This window comes from Megalopta genalis, chromosome 2 (genome assembly GCF_051020955.1).
Source record: "Megalopta genalis isolate 19385.01 chromosome 2, iyMegGena1_principal, whole genome shotgun sequence".
NCBI lineage: Eukaryota > Metazoa > Arthropoda > Insecta > Hymenoptera > Halictidae > Megalopta > Megalopta genalis.
The window spans coordinates 34,412,595-34,427,158 of NC_135014.1; the positions used below are offsets into that span (position 1 = coordinate 34,412,595).

At 41.6% G+C, this 14,564-nt stretch overlaps 1 protein-coding gene across 1 annotated transcript in view; it reads left to right on the plus strand.

The window, feature by feature from the left end:
* LOC117225487 (uncharacterized) overlaps positions 1-14,564 on the plus strand; it is a 47,006-nt gene that overhangs the window by 14,446 nt on the left and 17,996 nt on the right. Inside the window, exon 3 of the mRNA XM_033479080.2 lies at positions 8,835-9,029. Within this exon, the coding sequence (XP_033334971.1) occupies positions 8,835-9,029 (195 nt within the window). The remainder of the gene's footprint in view (positions 1-8,834; positions 9,030-14,564) is intronic.

The window sequence follows — 14,564 nt, forward strand, 5'->3', positions numbered from 1 at the left end:
ACTCTATCTCTTCCAGTAGTCTCTCTCGGTCGCGCTCCATCTGTCTCCGCGTGATTAAAAATGATCGTCCCCGAGCAAGCTTTAAGCTCTTCAGCCTGAAAGCTCTCTCCTTCTGCATAAGCTGGATACGCTATTCCGCGAGAGACTCGCCGGGGATCGCGGACCAACGGGAACAATCTCGGCAAAGTGGCGAGAAAGTGTTCTTGAGGGGTGTTTAGATTAATTGGCGAGTGTATTAAACTGCGCGTCGTTAAGTCTCTCCTCGGCGACTGGATTGCGTTTCATCCGGTTCTTCTGCACGTCCGACACACAATTTTTGTCTTCTTTAACTGTTAACGCCTGGTCTGCCGTTACCGGGTCTTTTTGACTCAGTGTGTTTAAATCATCGCCTAATTAGTCAATCCTCGGCTAGTCAACTGAATAAATGGCTGTTAGGAACAAAAGTCAGATTTGTGTAGAAAGTAAAGTGATTAATTATTAAGTATTATAACTCGTTAGATATTATATATAATTTATAATAATTACGATATGAATAAAAGAGTAATATGAATGACGATTAACGATTATAATTCAATATTTTATTAGGCACACCTTTTTATGGAATATTGAGTGTGCGGTTTGACTTTCTGTGAATTTAATGTCGGACGATTTATGAGACAATGTTGATAAATTTTAACTGGAGAAACTGTGAAAGATTTACTAAATAACAATGAAATAACAGTGACATTTTTGTATTTCATGGTTAATATAACAGTGACAGTACCTATTCTCGCTTGCTTAATTTTCTTGCATCTTAGAAATTAACACGTGCCATGAATGCAGAAAAAGTCGCAGTCCAGCGTAAGACATAAATTAGCATACAAACAATCAATGACGGTAAACATCATTAACACATTCAGCGCCGACAATCAACCACTAAAATTCCCACAAAGTCGATGCAATTTAATTAATTAGATCGAAATTAGAAAGTTAAAATTTATCAGAGCTCTTTTATATCCCAGCTAAACTCAGTTTTTTCGAATATGTTGCAAGAAAAATGAATGTTCAAAATTGCTAAAAAATTAATGTCACCCATATGGGGTGCTGAACGTGTTAAGCTCGTCGTAAGAATTTATTAATGCTTTCGAAACCGAACAGCGATGTTCTCATCGCCGGAGTCTTGAACTATCTTATAGCAACACTTCATAAAAAAATTGTGCATCTTAAAAAACGCGGGCGTCTTCCTCGCGGCTAATTAAAGCACTAATTGAGACACGTTAACAACACGCAAAAAATCCGATAAACAGAAGTATCATGTGTGTGTTACACCGCGCCTTCCGTTCGGATCTTTTTGCTTCGTTGATGATTTCTTTTCTTTGTCCGACCGTGGAAGAAATTATGGCTGGACAGAAATGTTGCAACTTGCCACGTATAAATTAGCGGATCGGGCTACGTTCTCTCAATGATAGGTTCACGTGGTTCCCGTTGCCGCCGGCAGGAAACAATGGCGTGCTTATCGACCTTAACGATCTGTTATTCAACACGAAAGGCTGTTGCCAGTATTAATGAGTCGTGCACGTTGCGGATTAATAAGCCGCGTTATTATCCGTGTAACAAAGTAGTTTTTCGCGGCGCACAAAGAATCTAATTCGAACAAATTGCCTCGTTATCGGCGAATGCGTCGCGTTTAGCAGATCGTACGTAAACGTCGCTGCGTGCTTCCTGAATGGGAAATTGGATCTTTGACCCTGATCAGAATTTTTCTTTCACGATGTATCAGTGTGCGACTGTAATTTAATTGTGAACATCGTTCTTGTTTGCTTGTTGGCAGAATATTTCATGCGAATTGTATGTATTTACGCCGTGAATGGGAGGAATAAAATTGTCTGTGTAGAATCAGTCGTGCGTCAAAAAAGAACATTCACCTTCTCTTTTCAATTACTTAATTCTTGAGAAATCGCTTCTCGAGCGATACCAATTTTTCGCTAATTTAATACGGTTGAACTGGAATGTTTGGGATTCTTAAAATGTCATTTTCGTTAAACAAATGGCTGAGATTTCGAGGGAATTTTTAGAGCCGATTTTCGCAACAATGTACTGTTGAATAAAAAATTTATTGTTGAAATGTAGCTATTTGTATAAATCTAGCCTTGAATCTAGCAAGTCAATTGTACGTCAAAATTGAGTTAAATATCTCGAAAAGCCGAAGAAACTAGGAAAATTAAAGAATCATTAAGACACTGCCAGAAGTAGATCAACTTACCCCGCAAACGTGTTTCCTGCAGGACACGAAATAAGTGTTCCTTCTAGTGGCACTTCCACTCAGACCGGAAACGCTCTCCGATGAAACGTTTTCCAATTTCCACGCTTCATTGTCAGGAACAGGTTTCGAAGCAGAGTGGGAATGCCGATCGATCGACAAACATAGCGAATGCTCCGATGCACGCTTCAGCATTTCTTATTCTTTATGATAAAGATCCGCAGATTATACTGTTGTTGTACTTTCTGCAATTTCTCAGTTTCGTAGATTTTTCATTAACCTTTTCACTCGAAGAATTTTCTCAATTTCTCACCGAGTGAACTGTATTCATTCTGGAAACAATAGGTATCGAATCAAATCAGATATAAAATGCTACAACACTAGAAATGATTGCTCTGTTCCAATAAAATTTGGTATAAAATAATAATAAAAGTGTATCGATATAAATGTAATATGTTCATAGTATCATACCCAGCAGAATTCAATTTAGAAAGAACTCTCATAGATTAGAAAGACAAACTAAAAATAAACTAAAGAGAAACTAAATAACAAACTAAAGATATAATAATACAAGAAATAATAATCTCTTTAGTTTGTCATTAGTTTATCCTTCTAATCTATGAGAGTTCACCCTAAATTGAATTCTGCTAAGTATGATACAATAAATATATATAATATACAATTACATTTTTATCGATACACTTTTACACTTTCCTACCAAATTCTATTGGAACAGATCAATCATTACCAACGTTGTAGCATTTCACGTCTGCGTTGATTCGATACCTATTAATAGGTAATGAATTTAATTTTAGGTAATTAATAGGTAACTAATAAACAACGTAGGATAAAGACTGGCCACCCACGACGGAAATTCTAAGCCGAAAGGGTGAATAAAAAGAGGCTATTGGCCAAAGAAATTGGCATCCGGCGGCAGCCCTTAAAACTAGCCGACCAAAAGGCCAAAGGAGCATGAAAGACAGCCGGAGCGAGTAATTTGCAATTACTCGCGAGTCGGTTCCGCGGGACGGCTAAATGGGAGCAAAGAGTCCGTGGGTCAAAGATTCGCGGACGGTTCCATTCTTCGGGGCCCGAAGACACGCGGAAGAAAGGGGCTGGTCGGATGGGACGACTGGGAGACGAAGAAAGGAAGAACAGTAGCGGGGTAGTAGCAGCGGTAGTAGCCTAGTTTTGCCGGGGTGACAATGAAGACGAGTAAAAAGGAGAGAGGAACGAAAGAAGAATGGCATCCAGTGGCTCGGTAGCGGTGGACTAATAGCGGCTGCCTTCAGAAATAGTAATGCCGGGTGCAATAGCGAGTCGCGGCGCGGCGGTGCGGCTCGGTAAAAGCCGGGAGCGGAGGTTCCCCGGCAATGGCGCGGTCGCCATGGCTGTCCTCGCAGGTCCGCGGCTTCTCTGCCACCCCCGTGGCCCCTCGACACCGGGCTTCGTTTCTCTCCTTCGACCCCGTCCATTAATTAACAGGCTTTGTACTTTTAAACGATGTTAAATAAACGGCATTGTCCGCCAGCGAAAGGACTGAAAAGCAGGCGGCATTGTGCTTTAAGCCCGGTCCTCATCGTCGAAGTCGACGTCGTCGTCGTCGTCGTCGTCGACGTCGTGGCCTCTCCCGCCACCGTCCGGGTTCTCTCTATCCAAAAGCGCGGAAAGAGAAGGAAGGAGTACTGGCCGAGAATACCAACCTACTAATACCGCCGGTGCCAAGGAGGCTTTGTTCTAAACAAATACGCCGACCCACCCTCGACCAAACCCTCTCGCGTCCCCGGCCCCTTCTACTCTTCCTCCTTCCAGGACACCCTCCAACCGCCCCCGTCGACGTCCCCCTCATCGTCGCCGGGCACCAGCCCCTTGTTCGCCCGTGGTACCTGCCTTTGCACGGGAAAACGTGTATCGATTCGATAACCCGTACTGTAAATAGCGTGGAAGCAAACCCTTTCGGTCCGCACGTGCGACCGGACGTCCTCGCGGATCGATCCCTCGCCGGTTTTCTTCGGATGTCGAGCCACGATTTTTCCTGGTGCCAGAAAGTCTCCGGACTCCGATGATGTAGCTTGTCCAGGACAAGATCGACTAATTCGTTTTTCTCTGAATTTCTTCCGTTGGGCCTTGATTAGGCGTCTGAGTGACAATTGTCATGTCTCGCGGAGTTCTTCGAATAATTTTATAATCGATAAATATTTATCTGAAATATAATCGTTCGAACGAATTCCTTTCGGTCGAATATTTTCTTCGAATAACAATCATTCGCGATTCGTGACAAATTATTCTATTTATTTATTCGAACACTTCTTCGGTTTTTATTTGAATGAATCATTCGAACGGAGACTGTCAAATTATTCGAATGATAAAGTAATTGTTGATCGTTCTGTTTTTACGTTACTTTTAAGCGTGCGTTCCATTTTGATGCATACGTTGCATTCTCAAAATGTTGCCGTCTAACTCTGCTGACAGGAACACCAGAAAAACGACAGAATGCGGTACAGCTGGTAGAATAGAAGACAAAAAGGAGATAATGTACGAGAGGGAATCCGTGAAATAATAGCGATACAAATATTTTTATGAACCACTGTGCGCGAAACGAACAGAAGCGTACAGTGCAGTTCGTCGAATAAAAACGGAACAGAGGAGGAGCGTGATTATTTCAAGAGAGCGAGCGAGAGAGAGAGAGAGAGAATCCGGATAAATAAAAGCGGAAGTGTATTCGGTTTTTTGTTCGAACGTATCGGAAATTCCCGGAACAAGGATTAAGAATGGTCCGACACCACTCGGCCGTTCTCGAATGCGTTATCAGCGCGCTCCACATTGTCCCGGAAGACAAAAATCTCGGATGTTCCTCCCTCTTTTTCTCGCATTCGTTCCTCGGCCGAGCATTGTACACCACCACGTGTACGTATTGTTTAGCCCCGGTTCCCTCCTTTCTTCCCCGCTCTTTCGCTGTGTGTGCTCCACTATGCCGAGCAACTCTTTCCATTGTTGCTGGCTGCTGTCAGCAACAATAACGAGAGAAGAGTAAAAGATCCATCGGGCAACGTGAATCCCGTCCTCTGCCCGCTCTCCCGTATCTGCTCCGGTGCGCCTCGAATTTCCGGTAGTGTATCTCCTCTCTGTATCGAGGAACTTTCATCCCCCTTGAGCGATTCCTCGACAGACCCGGTTCTCTGTGTCCGCTGGAACGTGCTCGTTCTTGATATTACTCCTTGGCCCCGATTCTCTTTTATTCCGCGGCAGCCACGCCGCGCCGCGCCGCCCCTCTCCGCACCCCTTTGTCTCGCGACTTTTCATTTTAAATGAATATTCGATCACGCCGATTTTTAGCGACGCGTTCTCCCGGATCAGGCCTGTTTCTCGCAGCTGATGTTTCATTCGCGAGGCATTTGATTCGACGCCAGAGCTTCCGAGCCCTGAACGCGACAAATGCACACTTTTTGATAATACATATGTGTTTGAACAAAGAAAATCGAAAGATATATCATAGAAAAACAACAGTCTCTTTCTCAGAACAGTTTTAACGAATCAGAAACTCGTGGTGATTCTGTAAATGTATGACTTATGTATGTTTAAGTACATAAAACGAGAGGCTGTTACTCGGACATTTTTTAAGATTTTGCCATGTGAAAATGGTCAGAAGTTATACGATTTATGCACTTTTAAATAAGGTATTCGATCAGAGACGGAGGACCGTCACATTCTTCGGAAAAAATTCCTAAAGTTCACAATGATCTAAGTAACACGAAAATACGTACATACTCAGTAGATTCAAGCTATACACAATAGAATCTATTGCAAATAGTACATAGCGAACTATAAAGATTGAAGCACTTGTTTATGAACTATTCAGACATTGCAGAGCACGGAAAAATATTTCTACGATTTTCGTACCGCCAGTTGAAGAAAACTATGAACTGTTTTACCTCGAAACATAAACCGGCTTAATAAGTACCAAAACAATGCAACTCGCTTGTCGAGCTCACAGAGACAATTCACAATGTAGAGTCTACATTGTAGACTCTGCATCGACGAAACAAAATCCCATGCATTTCAAGAAGAGTCCGCAAAGTAAGATAAGCAAACCCGAATTGTCCTCGGAAAACAGCGGAGCGCGAAGACTGCAACAACGGCGCGAGGCTACGAAACGCGGAACAGGGATCAGAAATTTGCCACGCGAAACAAAGAAGGGCTGAACAACATGGCGACTGGTGTTCAGAACAAACGATGTTCAAACTGTTTTACAGGAGCGTGGAGCGTCGAAAGGTGGAGGTAGCGAAAGGGGAGTCGTTTACCCGAAACAAGCAATGTTTTCGCGGCAAAATGCTTCCGCGTCTCTCCCGCTCTTGCTCTCTCTCTCTCTCTCTCTCTCTCTCTCTCTCTCTCTCTCTTTCTCTCTTTCTCCTCCCTTTCCACTTTGACGTTGTTGTTCCTTCAGCGGTAACGGGTCGATTGTTTCGCCGAGAATTAATTACCACTTGTTCTCGGGGCGCTAGCTGTAGCTGCGTGAACAAAGCGCGAAGCGCTTGCATCCTGGAAACGGAGCCCCGGATCAAACGAGAAACGACGCGGCGCGACGTCGACGCCGACGACGCCGACGACGACGACGACGCGGTTGCAACCGCCGAAACAAAGGGCATCCAGGTCGCGCCCAACTCGCTCGCAACAATGCTTGCCGATGTCGAGACGCTAGCGTCTTTCTGCCGTCGATCTTTGATCTCGCCGTGGGCGGAGAAGTCCGCTCTCTGATTGGATGATGGTTATGGATATAGCAGAAACTGGAGATGAAAGTAGCAATTTGAGCTTGGCGTAGGAGCTCGCGAAAATTATTGCGCTGGCGGTGATCAATTTTTGTAGCGAAATCTTGCTGAGCTGGCCGAGTTTGTCGCTGTGGCTTCGATTGGTGATAAGAAGAATCTTTGTAGATAATTGACATTTTCTAAGGATATTGGAGGGGACGGAAGTCAGATGAAGATGCGTTTCTTCGTGTAACATCCCCATACAGATTTATTTTATATTTTTAAATGAGTACATAAAATTTTAAAAATATATAATTAATTTTATATATTTAATATATATATATATATTATATATTTAATTAATATATAATTTTTAAAATATATAGATGACGAAATCATTTATTGTACGATTCAAAAATTAATCTTTAAACTAAACTATTATAGCTTCCTCATTTTATTGGGATCAGTAAAGAGTAAAAATGTTGACGAAGTAATTGATAACACTTATTCATACAACTTAGTTTTTCAATGTCAATTTCAATTTAAATTTCATTATCTATTAAAATAAGAAAGTAACTATGCAGTTCCTACACCCTGCAGTCAATGCACAAAAGTATGATAAAGTTTACCTCGTTCACAGTGATTTCCACAATATACAATTTTCATTTCGACGCGAAACTTCGTTTTTCACCTGAGACTTCATTTCCAAAAATCTGCGATGTTGTCGATTATCGAGCGAATCGAACATAATAGACAATGAAAACGGTTTTCTTGGATGGAGCCATCGACACGGTGAATCGAGTTACGGCCGCGGAAAGTGAAAATGCAATTTTCCGACCGGACAATTGTCAACGAGGCGGATTTAAATGAGGCGCGATTACGGCCTCGTCGATAATTCAGCCATAACGGCTGCCGCTGCCGGCGGCGTCGCCGTCACACAACACGGCCGTTTCGCCGGGTAAACACAGCGTCCAAATGCCTTTTATAGTCATTGATCGAACGCGTGATCCAAGTGCCTATCGTTCGTTTACAAACTGCTTTATTCGGGCCCGCAAATACGCAGTTTAGAGAGCGAGAGAGAAAGACGGTGCTCGCTGTCGAAGCTGTCGTTCCTTCCACTGCGATTGCGTGGATCGTAAACGACGATCTATTTGTTAATAATACGATTCTTCTGATGACTTACATCCGCTTTATTTCACAATAAATAATCTTAATATCCTATAAATATTTGTTAAATATATTCAAAGCGAAGGCAATCAAATTTAATTCCTAACAAGTAGACTGCGGATCTCGTGCATTTGCGGCAAAAATTAATAAATTCAGTACGAAACACTAGAAACAGTAGCATTATTACCAAATAATTAAAATCATTAACACGTTCCGTGCCACGTGTACCATCGATGGTACACGCTTGCATGTTTACTTAGTGAACTGAACAAATTGTTTACAAGAAATTTAGAACCGAAGAATCAATTTCCACCGCAAGAATGGGCGTTGATAAGTTTTTGTTACGTTGTTATGTGTACGAGAATTAATAATTGCACGTAATACATCAAGTTTTAGTAAAATATCAAAGTGTGAAGATTCGAGTAAAAAAAGCTCGGCACGGAACGTGTTAAAGAACGAAAACAACGTCTACGTAGCTCCCGCATCTTGTAATTACTGCAGACAATTTTCATTTCGCATAAAAATCCTCAGTCTATTAATAAGTCAATAGTAAATGTTCGATGTGCTTTTGTAAATAGAAAACTGACGAATTTTTCAGTAGCAAATCATTTTCTATTGTGCTCGCGCAGAAACTGCATCGCGCTTCGGTAGATCTAATTGGCGAAACTAATCGATTGTTCCAGGAGCCGAATGGAAGCTGTTGACCGAGGACGAGAAGCGGCCGTTCATTGATCAGGCGAAAAGGTTACGAGCACAGCACATGAAAGAACATCCCGATTACAAATACAGGCCGAGAAGAAAGCCGAAAACTTTGCGGAAGGAGGGCTACCCTTACAGCATTCCGTACCCCAGCGTGCCAATGGATGCAATCCGAGCTGGTAAGTCGGTCGTTCCATCCGGCAAACTTATTACTGCAACTTCGAAACTGCACACCATCCACTTGGATCCTTACCGTAACTACCGGCACTTCTGATAAATCGGCAAAGTGTTCAGGAAGTAGCTGCGAGTATCGGGAAGCTTTCGAGCTTTACTCCGAGATATCGAATTAACATAACGCGGCCGTTTTACCCGTTTGCGGGCCGCAAGAATAATTTCGTACGTCTAAGTCTCTTGTATATTTACTCGATTGGGGATCGTTGCGCAGTCTTCAATATTTTCTGCATCGAATGCAGGAAGAGGGGAAGTTGAATTTTTACACACGTCGAAAGAATTTAATCTTTTTTTACATTGTTACTTTACTTACATAAGTAGATTACTATGGTTCTTGGTCTATAAAAGAAGACTCGGACACATTTTATTCGACGATACATTTTTGTACACGTTATAAGAATTTAACTATTTTACGTTGTTCGACAACAAATAAATTAGTATAGGACTCTTGTCTTTTTTTTTTAAAGAGACACGGGCACATTTTATACTGAGCTTTGCTTTAAAACGATAGATTTTAAATAGTTCTGTTATTTTCACTATTTTATTTCACGCGTAAATGCATAAAATCAGCAGTCCAGTCGATGATAGAAACAATAAAAATTATAAAAAAATTAATAATAAAAATTCAATAATAAATTTCAATAACAAACGTTTCCTTTCTACTGCTACGAATTAATTACGTGCAAAGAAGTTCTAAACATTACGTCGGTGAAAACTCCAAAGCATTTCCTCCCTTTAATTTCATATAATCTGCTATAATACTTAAAACAATTGAGAAATACTGAACTGTATATTCTAACCTATCATGTGATAATTATTAATGACTACAGTCTAAAACAAATAATCCAAACATCAATGCCTGGCTCAACGTGGTACCTAAAAGGGTTAAACCGTAGCCCGAAAAACATGGAATCGTAATCCCATAAATTGCTTCGAATCAATTTTAAGCGGCACTCGTGCCCATAGCTGCTCGGGAAGCCATAATCACGGGTGTTCTAAAGGCTCCATTGAGACTGTGCCCATTTTATTACGCCTGCGGTGAAACAATGCGATTACGGTACGAAAGGACAAGGCGGGATCGATCCTCACGGATCCAGGGAAACGGCACCGGGGCCTGTAGGTGTGTTGCGCGCCGCTTGCGGGGGAGTACAATGTGGGGGGAAAGAACAGTTCGTCTGGTAGGGCTCTGATATTCTTATCTTTTCGGCTCGCGTTTCAGCGGCATTGTTGCCGGCGATGCCTCCGGGATCCCTGGTCGGAAGTCTTATAATAGCGATTTCTTCGAGGTCCGTCCGACTCTCGTTTCCTCTGCCATTTTCTCCGGCGTCTCGTTAATGGTTCACGCGTTTGCCCGTTCCGCGTCAAAGACACGTACACACCGGCCCTTTTTCGAGGCACAGGCCCGCCGCGGTCTTATTATCGCGGCTACCCGATGCACTTGCACAAACACAGGCCGCACGAACACTTGCGTTTGAACTGCGACGCCGGCACTGGCCGCCGGTCGTCGCGCAACTGTCATTGTCGGGCTCCTCGATTTTCTAAAAAAATCGCTGTGAAGTCTCTGGAACCGGTGCTAATTAATTCCCAGCTCCGACGATCTTCGTCAAACTTGCGGAATAATGATACAATGTAATCGATGTTGGCTCATAAGAATGAGGAGATCGAATTTATTTAGATTTTCTCTGACTCGCTGTTTGCTTGCGGATATTTGTGATAAATAAACATTTAGATTCAGATAGAAGTGCCTTTATTTTCTAAATCATTTCAGTAAGTTGGAAATATTGCATAGACAATGTTTTACTTTTTTTAAATTGTTAAAATTGTTGAAGTTGTTGAAATCGTTAATATTGCAGAAATTGTTAAAGTTATAAAATACATGTTGAAATTGTTAAAGTTATAAAATACATGTTGAAATTGTTGAAATTGTTGAAGTTCTAAAATACATGTTGAAATTGTTGAAACTGTTAAAGTATTCGATCGAATTCGGATTACCAAATGTAAATTTCTAAAGAATCGTTTTCCTCTCGCTAATTGAACTACCTCAATAATAACATCAAGTTTTGTATTATATAAATTTCCACGGACTCTCGCGATACGGTGAACGTACAAGAACGAAAAAAAGAGAACGCAGTTCTTAACTGCATATTGTTCACGCAGTAAAAAGACGCGATGATGACGGCAATAATGTTACGATAGGAATAGCTGTCGCCGTGAACGGGCAGCGTGTTCTGCTCCGATTTCAGCGACGGCTCCTCCCGGTCGAACACGTTCCGTGCATGAAAAGAATCAGCATAAATCTGAAATATCACGGATCGTATCGGAATAAACAGGCACCGGCCGATCATTTTATTATAATTCCGTGGAACCTGTGGAAACGAGTGTCTCCGAGCAGCTCGTAACTTCCCTCTGCGTCCGCGTAAACGCGTTCGCGAGCACTCTCCTCCTGCTCAGGAATATCCACGGTTCATTCATAAACCCTGCCGATCCGTAGTATAGCCGGACAAAATTATTAATTCCGGCAACGGCCCGATTAAAGCCGGAATTTATCTCGTCGCCCACGCGACACCACGAAAAGTGATCGGTAATCCGCGATTTATCGGTCGTATTCCGCGTCTTCCCTTCTTACCGTCGCCTTTATTTCCTTTTCTTTCCACCAGTTGCCAGCCTTTTATTTCGCCCGAGAGGGTTTTTGGTACTTTGTCCCCGTCGTTTTCTCAGACGGCGAATAATAAAAACGACCGCGTAGGAAATTGCTTTTCATTTAAATCGTTCCACGGCAGATTCCCTCCTCTCTCTCTCTCTCTCTCTCTTTCTGGAAACCTGAACGCAGATTTGCGTTCCAATTACACGCTGTTCGCAATTGATTTCGTATGTTGCTGCTATTGGTCACGGTTCTCCGATACAGGAAACGTGTGTTGCACCGGGCTCTGTGGTGAATCGATGTTTCTCAAAAGTCTACTCGCGAAATATTTCTGGTTACTCCGAGTTCAGCGTGGATTTTTAGTCTAGACTGTGAATTTTTTGTTTTGAAACTGCTAAGGTGGTCGAAGAATTTCGGAATATCGTTAATTTATTTTGATATATTTATTTATATATTTATTTCTATTTATTTATTTCTATTATAATATATTATAATATAATTGACCGAATTGAATATACATATATATACATTACTGAATTATATATATTATAATATATTATAATATATATAATTATTTATATATATATATATATTAATTATTTATTTATTTATATTATAATTTTGTCTACGTTAACAGTAATAGTACAGTGATGTAAAAGAAAGCATTAAACATTATAGAAAGAATTATTGTGAAGGATTATAGTGAAGCATTACAACGAAGAACATTATTATAAATAGGGAACTACAAAATAAGATGTATATTATGCTCGATTAATTAATTCGTCGAAAGGGAATACACATTTTGCTTCAACTGGCTTAGCAAGTTCATTAAACTTGCCCGGCACGTAAAATGAATTATTGTCTCTAAACCGCGACGATTTTGGTCGCAGCCGCCGCCGTTCCGATCCGCGATAAGAGAATCTGCTACCGATTCCGCTCCTCTATTCTCGTTCTCCATCCACCGTGCTACATAAACCCCTTTTTTTCCCCGTTCGGCCGGCACGCCGGTTCGGACGTTGGCGGACACGTCTCCCCGCACGGTGGCACGCGCATAAGACAAGCGCGTGGGTGGCTGGGATAAATTATCGGCTTAGGCTGGAATTTCTGACCGCGGTTTCCGCTCGTCGCAGATAGCGACTTAAGCACGTAAGTTAAGGGGGAAACACGCCGTTTCTACTTTCGGTCGTGTTTCTACTCTCGATCCTCCCTTGGCCGCGATAAACTGTGCGCCTCTGCCTAGCGATTCCCCCTGATCTAGCACAATCGATTCCACTCCTGCCGCGGACACCGTCGTAAATCGGCGCATTAACAGCCGTAACTCGCCGATTATCGACTCGAACGCTATTCCGCGCCGGAATGACGCGGACGCGATTTTTCGGACATTTTTCTGCGATCTTTACGGTCATTATTTACCATTTTACGACGGTTTTTATCGGCCCGAAGGGTGGAAATGCACGATCCTCTGGAAATATAATCTTATTATTTAAATGTCGAGGATTGTTCAAATTGCGGATTTTTATGGAAAATCAAAATTGTCTCGGCTAATTATAGGAAACTTATGTCTGATAAAAATGTATTTCCTCTTTCGGTCAATTTAATATTGGAAACGCGTTCTGAAATTGTTCTGACGTTTTCACGGTTCCGTATTTAACCTAGTTATTCTAGTAAAAAAATGCATAAAATCCGCAATCTAGACATCAGTCGTTCCAAGTTGATTGTAAGAAACTTTTAAGAGGCTGTATTTACGTTTCTGTAGATTCTTAGAGAGCTTTGTCTCTGACTAAAAATTAATCACTGGTCTGCGGAGCTTCATACGAAATTGCCATTTTGTTTACACTTTTAAATGTTGCCATTTCTTCGTGACGAGTACAAAGTGTACTCGTAAGTCAGTCAATTTTTTAAGAAGAATATATACTTTGATATTCTTTGTAAAACAAGATATTTTATAAAAGTGTTGTATTCAAATAAAATACGAATAAGATTAAACATGTACAATATAATTACAGTAATTTACGTACGTTTCAAAGAGATTGCAACAGCTAACTAGCCAATCACAATTCTCCTTGAATTCACTTTCGTGTCTAACAAATAGTCATTGCAGCTTTTTCCAGATCCAAAGATTTTTATGCAATTTTTATGCAATCATGCCAAAAACGAGTAGATCAAACTGAAAACGTTGAGAACAATTAAAGAAATAAATGTCTGCGAAGTTCCTGCAGCTCGCAGACACTGCACATATTTTTTTTACTGTTGCCTAAAGATCCGCATTCTAATAATTTTACGAAGGTTGTTTCGGTTCAGTTCGAGAATTCTTGGATAATTAAAAGACCCTAATGTTATCGACGAAACACTAAGTCATGCATCAAGGGATACGCAGCATGAACTGATAAATTTCCTGGTGGAAGGCGAATGAAGCGATCACGCGACGGCCCCCGCGTTTATTTTCAAAAACACGGGTCAAAAGTTATCGCGAGGATCGGGAGGCCTCGAAGGGCTCGGAATAAATCGTCGAATAAGTCCCTTTGGCGCGGAAGGGCAGCGCTTCGTGCGGACGATTCATTGGCCTTATGCACGCGAGAGTATAAACATGTCGCTGGCTCATTATTTATCGAATTGTCTTAGTGGCCGGCCCTGTTATCCTCAAGACCGTCTATAATTGCGCCCCGGGTACTTTGGCGGTAGCACGTGACCGCTCCACCGGGATTATAAATGGCCAATAGTGATTTATACTTGCAAACAAATCCGACAACACAATATTTTTCTCCATGAATTTCGCCGTCATAAGACTCAATTACGACGGCATTTGTAATAAATATTAATTTCATTTTTATTGTGATCAGCA